Below are 12,155 nucleotides of genomic sequence, written 5' to 3' on the forward strand. Positions count from 1 at the left end.
TTCTATTTTTGAATTGCAAGTGGATCGAAAAATCAGATTTACAATCCTCAAGAAAAATGGTGTAATTACAAATTAGTTCCTGCTAGGAATGGATCTGTAGCAATGATGCATCAAATTAATTTAGAGTTTGAGGCAGAGTACAGGGAGCTTTAATTCATGTTCATGAAGTGAAATATTTAACTGGCTTTGATAAATGCTTATACTAGGAGTACAGCTAAATATCAAGATTTTGTTTTTAATACAGCTAGCTTTTATGAAGCTTGTAGCTGCAAAGAGCTCTTGTACATTACAATGGCAAGTAGAAAAAACAAACATTTCAAAGTAGATTGCCCTTGTCATAAGGTGCCTTCAAACTGACTATGGTTGTTCTATACTCGATATAGATTTCTCAGCTGCCTTTAAAGCTGGAATCTGAAGTGATGGAAAATGGAGAGAATTTCTCAGTTGGAGAAAGACAGCTAATATGTGTGGCTAGAGCACTACTACGGAGGTGTAAGGTAAGAGTTGAAGGGTAAGACAGATTCTTGATGGATGAACTTGTATCATAATCATTCCATGTACGTAAGGTGATAATTTTGCAAGGCTTCCCTCCTGAAATGAAACTGTAAATAATGTAAATAAATTGGAAAATTGGATCTAAAGTTATGGAAAGGGAGACCACAGAAACAAGAGGGCATAGGTTTAAGGTGAGAGGAAAGAGTTTTAAAGAGGATTTGAGGGGAAAATTTTGTTTTTGAACACAGAACATGATATCTGGAACTTGCTGTCATAGGAGATGGTGGAGTTAGATACAGTCACAGCATTTAAGAGCAATATAGACACACACTTGTATAGGCAAGGCCTAGAAGTAGATGGACCTAATGCAGGAAAATGGGATTTGTGTAGATGGCCAAAAAGGTTGGCATGGATGTGGTGTATCTAAGGGGCCTGTTTCTGTGCTCTACACTTCTGTGACTCTATTAAATATTACAATACAATATTGCAAAAATTAGTGGGAAGCTGGAAGATTGGGACGCTTTTTAAAAACCAACAAAAGGCAACTAAGAAAGCAGTAAAGGGAGAAAAGATGAAATATGAAGGTAAGCTAGCCAATAATATAAAAGAAGATACCAAAGGTTTTTTCAGATATCTAAGGAGTAAAAGAGAGGCAAGAGTAAACATTGGACCTCTGGAAAATGACGCTGGAGAGGTAGTAATGGGGAACAAAGAAATGGCGGATGAACTGAATAAGTATTTTGCGTCAGTCTTTACTGTGGAAGGTGCCAGAAATTCGAGACAGTCGAGGGCAGGAATGTAGTTGCTATTACTAAGGAGAAGGTGCTTGAGGGGCTGAAAGGTCTGAAGGTGGATAAGTCACCTGGATAGATGGACTACACCCCAGGGTTCTGAAAGATGTAGCTGAAGAGATTGTGGAGGCATTAGTAGTGATCTTTCAAGAATCACTAGATTCAGGGATGGTTCCAGAGGACTAGAAAATCACAAATGTCATACCACTCTTTTGGGAGGGAGGCAAAAAGCAGGAAATTATAGGCCAGTTAGCCTGACTTCAGTGGTTGGTAAGTTGTTAAAGTCCATTATTAAGGATGATATTTCAGGGTACTTGGAAGTGCATGATAAAATAGGCCGAAGTCGTCATGGTTTCATTAAGGGGAGATCTTGCCTGACAAATCTGTTGGAATTCTTTGAGGAAGTAACAGGCAGGATAGACAAAGGAGAGTCAGTGGATGTTGTTTACTTGGATTTTCAGAAGGCCTTTGACAAGGTGCCGCACATGAGGCTGCTAGACAAGATAGGAGCCCATGGTGTTACAGGAAAGGTACTAACATGGATAGAAGATTGGTTGACTGGCAGAAAGCAAAGAATGGGAATACAGGGGGCTTTTTCTGATTGGCTGCTGGTGACCAGTGGTGTTCCACAGGGGTCAGTGTTGGGTCCTCTACTTTTCATGTTATACATTCATGATCTGGATGCCAGAATTGATGGCTTTGTGGCCAGGTTTGCGGATGATGCAAAGATAGGTGGAGGGGCAGGTTGTGTTGAGGAAGCAGGGAGTCTTCAGAAGGACTTGGACAGGTTAAGATAAGATGTTTATTTATTAGTCACATGTACATCGAAACACAGTGAAATGCTTTTTTTTTTGCATTACTGAGAATGTGCTCGGGGCAGCCTGCAAGTGTTGCCACTCTTCCGGCGCCAACATAGCATGCCCACAGCTCCTAACCTGTACGTCTTTGGAATGTTGGAGGAAACCGGAGCACCTGGAGGAGACCCACGGAGAATGTACAAACTCCTTACAGACAGCGGCAGGAAGTGAACCCGGGTCGCTGGCGCTGTAATAGTGTTACACTAACTGCTACACTACCGTGCCTGAAGTGGCAGATGGAATACAGTGTAGGGAAGTGTACAGACATGCACTTTGGTAGAGGGAATAAAGGCGTAGATATTTTCTAAACGGGAAGCAAATTCAGAAATCAGAGGTGCAAAGGGACTTGGGCGCCCTGGTGCAGGATTGCCTGAAGGTTAACTTGCAGGTTGAGTCAGTAGTAAGGAAGGCAAATGCAATGTTAGCATTCATTTCAGGAGGACTAGAATATAAAAGCAAGAATGTAGTGCTGAGGCTTTATAAGGTGTTGGTCAGACCACATTTGGAGTATTGTGGGCAGTTTTGAGCCCCATATCTAAGGAAGGATGTGCTGGTATTGGAGAGAGTCCAGAGGAGGTTTATGAGAATGATCCCTGGTATGAAAGGATTAACATATGAGCAGTGTTTGATGGCTCTGGGCCTGTACTCGCTGGAGATCAGAAGGATGAGGGGGGATCTCGCTGAAACCTACTGAATATTAAAAGGCCTGGATAGAATGGACGTGGAGAAGATGTTTCCAGTAGTGGGAGAGTTTAGGACCAGAGGGCACAGCCTCAGAATAGAAGGGTGTCCCTTTAGAACTGAGATGAGGAGGCATTTCTTTAGCCAGAGGGTGGTGAATCTGTGGAAGCCAAGTAATTGGTATATTTAAAGCAGATGTTAATAGGTTCTTGATTAGTAAGGGTGTCAAAGCTTATGGGGAGAAGGCAGGAGAATGGGGTTGAGAGGGAAAAATAAATCGGCCATGATCGAGTGGCAGAGCAGACTCGATGGGCCGACTAGCCTAACTCTGCTCCTATGTCTTATGATCTTATAAATGGGCCCTTCAGTCAAAGAAGTCCGTGCCAACCATCAATCACCCATTTACCACAAATTCCGCATTAATCCCATTTTTTATTCTTCCCACAATGTCATCCATTCTCCCCAGATTCTAGCACTCACTTACACATTGTAGGTAATTTACAGTGGCCCAATTAACTTACCAACCCACCCATGTTTGGGATGTGGAAGAAAGCCAGAGCACCCAAAGAAAACCCATGCAGTCAAGGAGAATGTGCAAACTCCACGCAGTAAGCACCTGAGGTGGGAATGAACCCAGGCTTTGGTTGCTGAGAGGCAGCGGCTCTACTAGCCACACAAAGACAAAATGCTTTAGATTTTTACCTCGTGGTCACTGCGATTCTGGAACTACTTTCATTTGTCTTTGGGGAGAAATTTCCATGATGTTCCTTTTGCCCCTTGAATTGTCCAGGCTACATTTTTTAAACCATATTTTGCCTCTCCCTTGATGACTACCGATGGGAGCAAACATGGCATGTTGATTTGTGCCATGAGTGTTTGGAATCAACTGATCTCCCTTTTGTACATTGTTCACTATTGTGCTTGTGTCAGTAGTGGATGTATGGAGGTTTGTTGTGTAGGGGTGGGGGGGGGACAAGTTAAAGGAGAATGTATCTGAAGTCAGTAGAGTTTGTCATGCATGCAAATACATGTATGCACAAGTGCAATGAAAAACTTACTTGCAGCAGCATCACAGACACATAGCATTCACAAGAAAACCAAATTTACACAATTTTTACAAAAGAGAATGTAATTAGAACAAAATAAAAGCTGAAGTCGATTGTAGTGTGCTGTTGCTAAACTGTAGTGGTTAGAGCTTTGCTGGTTGGTTCGAGAACCAAATGGTTGAAGGGAAGTAGCTGTCCTTGAACCTGGTGACGTAGGACTTCAGGCTTCTGTACCTCCTGCCCGATGGTAGCTGTGAAAAGATGGTGTGGCCTGGATGGTGGGGATCTTTGATCGATGTTTCCTCCTTGAGGCAGCCCCTCCTTTAGATACTACCAATGGTGGGGAGGAGTGTGCCCGTGATGTATTGGGCAGAGTCCACTACACTCTGCAGCTGCTTGTGTTCCTGTGCATTTGAATTGCAGTACCAGACCATGATGCAACCAGTCAGGATACTTTCAACAGTACATCTGTAGAAGTTTGTTAGTGTTCAGTGACAAGCCAAACCTTCTAAGAAAGTAAAGACGCTAGCGCGCTTTCCTTATGATTGCATCTACTTTCTGGGCCCAGGACAGGTCATCCGATATGTTAATGCCTGGGAGTTTAAAGCTGCTGACTCTTTCCACCGTTGATTTTTTTTTCCCCCAATGTAGACTGGAGCATGTTTGCCCTCCTTCCTCTAAAATCTAAGTGATTTTTGGGTATTTCATTTTGGGGTTGGTTACAGCAAATCTTGTCAGGTTTTAATTGCACTGCAAATGCAAGGTAAATTTGATTTTAATTATATTACACTAGAAATTATTGCATTCTTCACTGAAGTACTCACCAATCACAATTGAGAGAATAAAAGCTACAAACAGGAGATCTTTCATTGGGGTGATTTATGGGTGACTGATTGGCAGCCTCAAGAAAAATCTAAGCAGATATGGCTTGGAATTGAACATTGGAATTTTTTTGCTGTTGTGAACAGGGAATTAATTCCATTGTATTTAAGAGTTTTCTAGTCATTTACGTATGAGGTAGTAGAAATTTGTTTTAATCACATCTGCTTGAAAAGATTCAGAGGAAAAACATGCTTGCTTTCCATTTTATCATTAGAGTCTGGAATTGTAATCTAAAGTGAACACTCATATTTGATAACTTTTTAACAAAAAAAAATCAACATCTATCCACAATTTGAATAATGTTCTAAGTGAATCTATTTTGTAAAAACCCACCTTATTCCCGTCTTTAGTGGTACTAAACAGCAAGTACAGAAACTTGTGAAGTCATAGACATTTGGGTTTTGGCATCTAAATTTGACAAGCTGTCCCACAGACTGAGCAAGTAACAGCCTGTCATACTCACAGAAACATCCTTTTCAAGCAACGTCTCAGACTCCTTCACTTCCTGTTGTTGTTCCTGACCAATCTACCTATTGCAGCTGCATCTGTTGGTAATGCCATTGGCAGAAGTCACTGTCAACCTTGGTGCGGAGAGCTCCATTTCACACCATGGAAATGAAAGAGTCAAAAGAAACTGCAGTTGGTGGAAATCTGAAATAAAAACAGAAAATGCTGGTAACACTCAGTGGGTTTGAAAATGTCTGTGTTAAGAGAAACAGGGTTAACATTTCTGGTTGAAAATCCTTCATCAGAACTGGAAAAGTGAGAAAGCAAGTTTTAAATTGCAGAGAGGTAAGGCAGGGATGGATAGGGCAAAGGGAATACCTCTGAGCAACTGACGCCAAGGTTGCTGTGTTGATATGCTAATTATGAAGCTATCTGGTTGATAGGTTGAGGGAAGCTAGAGGGAGAGTCAGATGACTGAGAGAACTCTTGCTTCTCACTGGGAGAACTAAAATAAGGGAAAATGTTGGAATTTCCCACAATGAGTGACTGCTGATAAAAAAAGACATGCTGGTTGGTGGGTTAATTGTCCACTGTAAACTGCCCTTGGTGTAGGTAGGTGGCAGGAGAATTGAAGGGGAGGGGATGGCATGGTTAATGGAGATGTGAGAAGGAAAATGGGATTAGTGTAGATGGGTGCTTGATGGTTACTTATTTCCATGATGAATGACTCTGACTGTCAGATTCAACAATTTCAGGTAACTTCTGTTCTATCCAAATTGGCCAGTTTTGCTGCAAGGCTATCCATCTGTAATATTAACTCAGTTTTTCTCTCTGTGGACATTGCCTGGTCTGCAGGGCATTTTCAACATTACCCTTCTGGTTTCAGTTCTCTCTCCAATAACTCCGACACACACTTCACAGCTTTTACGTGTCCCTTTGTTTTCTTTCTTTCCAACAGCCCTCATTGAGCTATCAACTGATGGGGGCTCATAATTATTGTATTACCATGGCAATCCTGGCCTCACTGTATCAAATATATTCCTTTTGTCCCATCCATCCCTCTCTACCCTCTCTGCAACTTGTTTTCTCACTTTCTCAGTTCTAATGAAGGATCTTTGACCTGAAACTAACACTTTTTGTCTATCTACAAATGCTGCTTAAGCTGCTGGGTATTTTGAGACTTTCTCTTTTTATTTCACCCTCTTTTGTATTGTATGACAATACCATTGTTACAAATATGATAGACCTGGAACTATGCTGGGAGCCCAAAATGGGGCATCCATCATCAGCAGCAGCAGCAGAAACAAAATTGAATTCTACTAACTTTAGTCCTTTGACCAAGCATATGCTTTGCTCATTATTATCAAGCCAGGACACCAATCCTGATTCAATGAAATATGTAGATAGACATCCCAGGAGCAGCACCAGGCATACCTAAAAACCAGGTACCAACCTGGCAGAGTTGCAACACAACAACATGCTTGTTGAGCAGCAGAAGTGATAGTAATTGAGTTGTGTGTTCCAACAGACTAAAAGTGCTGCAATACTGCTGCTTCTAATTATGCATGGTTGTGGACAATTAAACAGTTGACTTGGGGAGGCAAGAAAATTCTCATTCTTGTTGATGGCAGAGTGCCAAAGATGAGCTGAAATATTTTGCAACCACACTTGGTTAGAAGTGCCAAAATAGATGATTCAATCCTAGCTTCTTTCAATTTCTTCATCATCTTCAGCCAATCTTCAACCAATTCAATTCGCTCCACTGGGTGGCACAGTAGCATGGCTAGCTGAACTGCTGCTTCAGTGCTAGAGATCCAGGTTCACTCCTGCCCTCGAGTATTGTCTGTATGGAGTTTGCACGTTCTCCCTGTGTCTGCATGAGTTTCCTCCCACATCCCAAAGACATGCAGGCCAGTAGGTTGATTAGCCACTGTAAATTGTCCCTGGTGTGTATGTGAGTGGTAGAATCAAGGGGGGGGGGGGGGGGGGTGGTGGTTGATAAGAACATGGAGAGGATCAAAATGACATTTGTGTAAGTGGGTGGTTGATGGTCAGTACAGACATGGTGGGCAAAAAGGCCTGTTTCCATGCTGTCTCTATCTGTGACATAAGATATCAAAAATTGCCCGGTAGCACTGGATACAGAAAAGGTTGAGAGACCAGATAGTATCGTGGATGGATTGCTTGACTTTGGAAGACTTGTGCTCCAGAACTAGCTGCACTCCAAGCCAAGCAGTTACAATATTGACAGGTACCTAATAATGTAGAAAATCACGTGGGTTTTTCATGTCCCTATAAATGCAGGTCAAATCAATACAACAAATTACCATACCATCAGTTAATGCTCAGTCATCAACTGTTTGATGGAAGGTGTTGTCAGCGGTACTTTCAAAGGATCACTTGGTTCTATACCTACTTGCAGCCTGGGTCCTTCATGATGGAAGTCATGAAAGAAAATTCTTGATATAAAACTTGAATGTCCCACCAGATGAACAATTGTCTTGGTGTTTGTGTGTAAAATTCTGCTTAATGTTACAGATTTTGGTATTGGATGAAGCTACAGCTGCCATGGATACAGAAACTGATTCTTTGGTGCAAGAGACAATCCGGGAATCATTTGCTGACTGTACAATGTTAACCATTGCGCATCGTTTGAATGCAGTACTCAGCTGTGATCGTGTTATGGTGCTAAGTCAGGGCCAGGTAATAGAAGTATTTGCTTTTTATTAATAAGAATTCATCCAAGGGAAGGAAGTAAGATACTTGCATTTATTTGGAGATTTTCAACTTCAGGATGTCCCAATCACTTTACAGGCAAAAACATACATCTTTGAAGTGCATTCACTATTACAGGAAATCCAGCAGCCAGTTTCCACACAGCATGTCACCACAAACAGCAATGTAACAGTGATCAGATAATCAGTTTTTCATGATGTTAGTGGAGTGCTAAGTATTGATCAGGGAAACTCCTATTCCCTTCTTTGAATCATCTCACAAAAACCTGTATCCATCTAAGAGAGCAGACAAAGCACTGTTTGAGCTAAATGTCTCTGACACTGCACTGACTCAGTGGAGAGTCAGCCTAGATTTTTTTGTGCTCTAATCTCTCATGCAATTTGAGCCACAATATTCTGACTGATGAAGTATGATTGGCCGGGCCACAGCTGACGTTCAAGTAGGGCAGGATCTGGGAAAGTGAGTGAGTTCACCTCTCTGTGCTTAAGTAAACATTTAGGGAAATACACAGATGCCATTGAGTTGATCAATACTGAACAAGTGCTGAACAACTGTATTTAACACTTTTATATCTTCTATATCATGGATATCAGCTAAATTTATAGTTTTTAAGTTTGAGAGAGTTAACTAATGAATGGAGTGCTTCTACATTTATGAGCATCTTTTAGTGCTATGACTTGTTTAACAAGGTAATATTTATTCTTTCAGGTTATGGAATTTGATAAGCCGTCTGTTCTTCTAGCCAATGAGAACTCAAGATTTTGTGCAATGTTTGCTGCTGCTGAAAATAAAGTCGCTGTAAAGGGCTAACACAATCTATGGGATTTTCTCCAGAATAAAGTACTCGGTAACTGTGGCACGTTGCCTCCAATTCTCTATCCAGGGACAACACAACCTCAGTTTTATAGCACCTTGCACCATTCATGTACCTTCAGAGTGGTTCCAGCTGCTCTGTCAAACTTTGTTTTTTCTTCATATTTTCATAACAATAAACTGAGTTAATTATCTTAACTTTAAATGCACTCTTAAGGTTCAGAGAGCCTCTGATATTGATAGTTCCATAAGCCTATAGTTAAGCTTTACACATTACAGATCTATAAATCTGTACATAGAATATTTGAAATGCATACATGCTGTACTTTACTTTGTATTCTATTTTTGCACTATTAATATTGTGCTTTCTTTTATATTCTATCCTGTACAGTTTTGCACTGTATCAGTCTGCTATTTAACTGTGAGACAGTTGTCGATGTCAAGCTATATTTATATAGAATAAAGAGTGCACCTATTCATAAATCAACATATTAAAATACATGACTGTTTTATCCAGACAGCATTGAGTGTTGCTTGGGTAACAATATTGAGTGGACATATTTAATAGAATTCTGACTTTAGAATGGCACTAGTTTCTTTTGGATTTTTTTTTGTTTATTGAGTAAAAAAAAATATACCTCAGGTTCAACTTGCATTTTACTGTATGATTTGCACTGTTGGCAATTACTGTCCATGTGTACAGTGGGTAAAAGTTATTTCCTGAAGTCCACATGAAAGTGGCCACTCCTGTTACCATAGAAGCTTGTTATACCTGTCCAGACAATGTTGCATGTATTTGTCGCCTTGTACATTTTAGAGCCTTAGCATGATTTTGCAAACTAAGCAAACCTGCCTTGTTAAATCTTTAAATATAAATAAACTATTTTCCATCTAATATCTCAGGTTTTTCTGTACCTCAATAAATATTGCCAATAAGACCCTGAATACTTGTATTAAGAGTGGATAATAAAAATGAAAAGTAAATGTCATAGTATGCAGTGCTTTTTGAAATCATGTTTGAAAATATTTTCACTTGTATTCAGGTGTAAACTAATTATTCTTTCTAATCTAATTAATAGCAGAAACATTGCTACATATCAGGAAGCCTTTACCATCTTATTTATTGTTATTGTTTTACTATCTTTAATATATTTGAAAGTCTTAATGAAATATTTTGAGTTTTATGAATGGCAAAATCTTGCACAAATAATTAGTGTTTATTATTATAGATATGCAAACACCAATGCAATACTTAACTTTTTTCCTTTGTAAAAGCAATTCCTTTGATGCAAGCTTTTGTCATAAAATGTGCCAAGATTTGAATGTATTGTCATAATATGTTACGTCTGTCAACATCTCACCACTTGCAGGATGTGTGGAATCTGGTGAAAACATGTCGAGCATGCCAAAATACTCATCTTGATAAGAAAGGATAGCCATTGTCAATATTGCACGTAACTGAAGAATTGAGATTAATTAGCAAACCAGGGATTTGGTGATGGGGAAGAGAAAGTCATAATACTCTTTTCCATAAAGTCACAGTAGATTTTGATTGTTTCAGTGGGGAGAGATGCTCAAATAAGACAATATTTTCAGCTTAGTCAAAGTAGAAGAGGGGAGAACTCACTAGAGTGATGCATACCCAATAGGTACAAGTTGCATGCTACCTGAATTATTTGAACACACGCCGTGGGAAGAATAGGCCATCTGACTAAGGCACTGTGGCGTAGACTATTCAGGAGGGGAGGGGTATAAAAAGGAATACAGTGGTGTGCTGGGACAGTATAGTCAGGAGGATACTGTTCTCTGCAACAGCAAGTATGAGCCCAACATGTGTTGCCTACTCAGTGGCAGAATGTTGGACATCTGGTTACAACTGGTGAGATAGGAGTGAGGGGATGGGGGGCAGGAGAGGGGATCTAGTTGCTGTGGTTCATATAGGAACTCTCACTATGCAGTGAAGAAAAAGATCCTGCTAAGGAGCCTGGGTCTAAATTAACAAGTGAAACCCCAAATCCCTTGATTACCATCTAAACCACATGCAAATTGGCAAAGAGTCAGACAGACTGGATTCATGGGGCACTGGCAGCAGATTTGGGGAAAGAGGGAGTTGTTCCAATGGGATGGGCTTCGCTTGAATAAGGTTGGGATCAGCATTATGGCAAATTGAATAAACAGAGTTATAGATAAATCTTTAAATGGTAGATGGGAAGGTTCAGGCAGGGAGGGATAATCTGATAATGATCTTGCCTCAGAAGGTCAGGCAATAGATTCAATTCAGGAGAAGGTGGGGAGTATTAGGAAAACAAGATGACCATTTAAGACTGAGATGAGAAATTTCATTAAGAATCATCAGAATTCTCAACCCCAGCTTCCTGTGGATACTGATTCGTGAAATGTGTATCGGAGGCTGAGAGATTTTTGAACTACAACAACATTGAAATCAGAGATTATTGGGATCAGGCCAATTAAATTTAAACTAAAGCTAATGACCAGTGGAGCCATGATCTTACTGAATAGTGGAGTGGACTTGAGAGGTTTTGTGGCCACTCCTTATTTCTTGTGTTGATCCTTCTAAAGACGTACTTGTTTTCTTGCCGGGCAAATGAACCTTTTAAATGAAGTACAGATATGGCTGCTAGCTAAGCTGTCAAGATTTCATCCATCCAGAAAATTAAACTTCTTCTAGACCTGCTCTATGCACCTTTTTCTCCAAGGAAGGATTTTATTGTCATAATTCTACAAATTGTACAGACCTATCTGTTATTCACAAGGATCTGGGGGATACTTTGTATAAAGTTCTCCAGCTAATACAGTTAATATTTATATTCTAATCACTATAAACAGCAGTGAATAGTTTGTAAATAACCTGAAGGAGTGAATTTAGGAGCATAATTTATATTTTAAGAAAATCTACTTTTAAATGGCAATGCTTCCGACAATTTTGGTATTGCAGACTGCAACTGCAGAGTTGTGGAGATGCAGCCTTAGCATATCGTGGAGATGCAGCCTTAGCATATCATGGAAATCAGCCTCCCCTCCATGGACTCTTTAATTAAAGACCCCAGCCATTCTCTCTTCTCCCCCCTCTAGTCAGGCAGAAGATACAAAAGCCTGAAATCATGTACCACCAGGCTCAAGAACAGCTTCTCTACCGCTGTTATAAAACTATTGAAAGGTCCTCTAGTATGATGAGATGGACTCTTGAGCTCACAACCTACCTCATTATGGCCTTGCAGCTTATTGTCTGCCTGCACTGCACTTTTACTGTAGCACTTTATTCTGTATTCTGTTATTGTTTTCCCTTGTACTACCTCAATGTACAATTGTAATGAAATGGTATGGATGGCATGCAAAACAAATGTTTTTTTATTGTACCTCAGTACATGTGATGATAATAAACCAAT

At 40.2% G+C, this 12,155-nt stretch overlaps 1 protein-coding gene across 3 annotated transcripts in view; it reads left to right on the forward strand.

Annotated features, from left to right (window-relative positions):
• LOC127571162 (ATP-binding cassette sub-family C member 5-like) overlaps positions 1–9,707 on the forward strand; it is an 81,345-nt gene extending 71,638 nt beyond the window's left edge. For 2 of the 3 annotated variants that reach the window (XM_052017257.1, XM_052017258.1), the window contains exons 28-30: positions 384–497; positions 7,738–7,902; positions 8,644–9,707. In XM_052017257.1, the coding sequence (XP_051873217.1) occupies positions 384–497; positions 7,738–7,902; positions 8,644–8,745 (381 nt within the window). In that variant the 3' untranslated portion in view covers positions 8,746–9,707. Of the gene's footprint in view, positions 1–244; positions 295–383; positions 498–7,737; positions 7,903–8,643 lie in introns of those variants that run through there. The other variant, XM_052017260.1, reaches the window with a different exon arrangement.
• The last annotated feature ends 2,448 nt before the right edge of the window (positions 9,708–12,155 follow it).

This window comes from Pristis pectinata, chromosome 6 (assembly GCF_009764475.1).
Source record: "Pristis pectinata isolate sPriPec2 chromosome 6, sPriPec2.1.pri, whole genome shotgun sequence".
Taxonomy (NCBI): Eukaryota; Metazoa; Chordata; class Chondrichthyes; order Rhinopristiformes; family Pristidae; genus Pristis; species Pristis pectinata.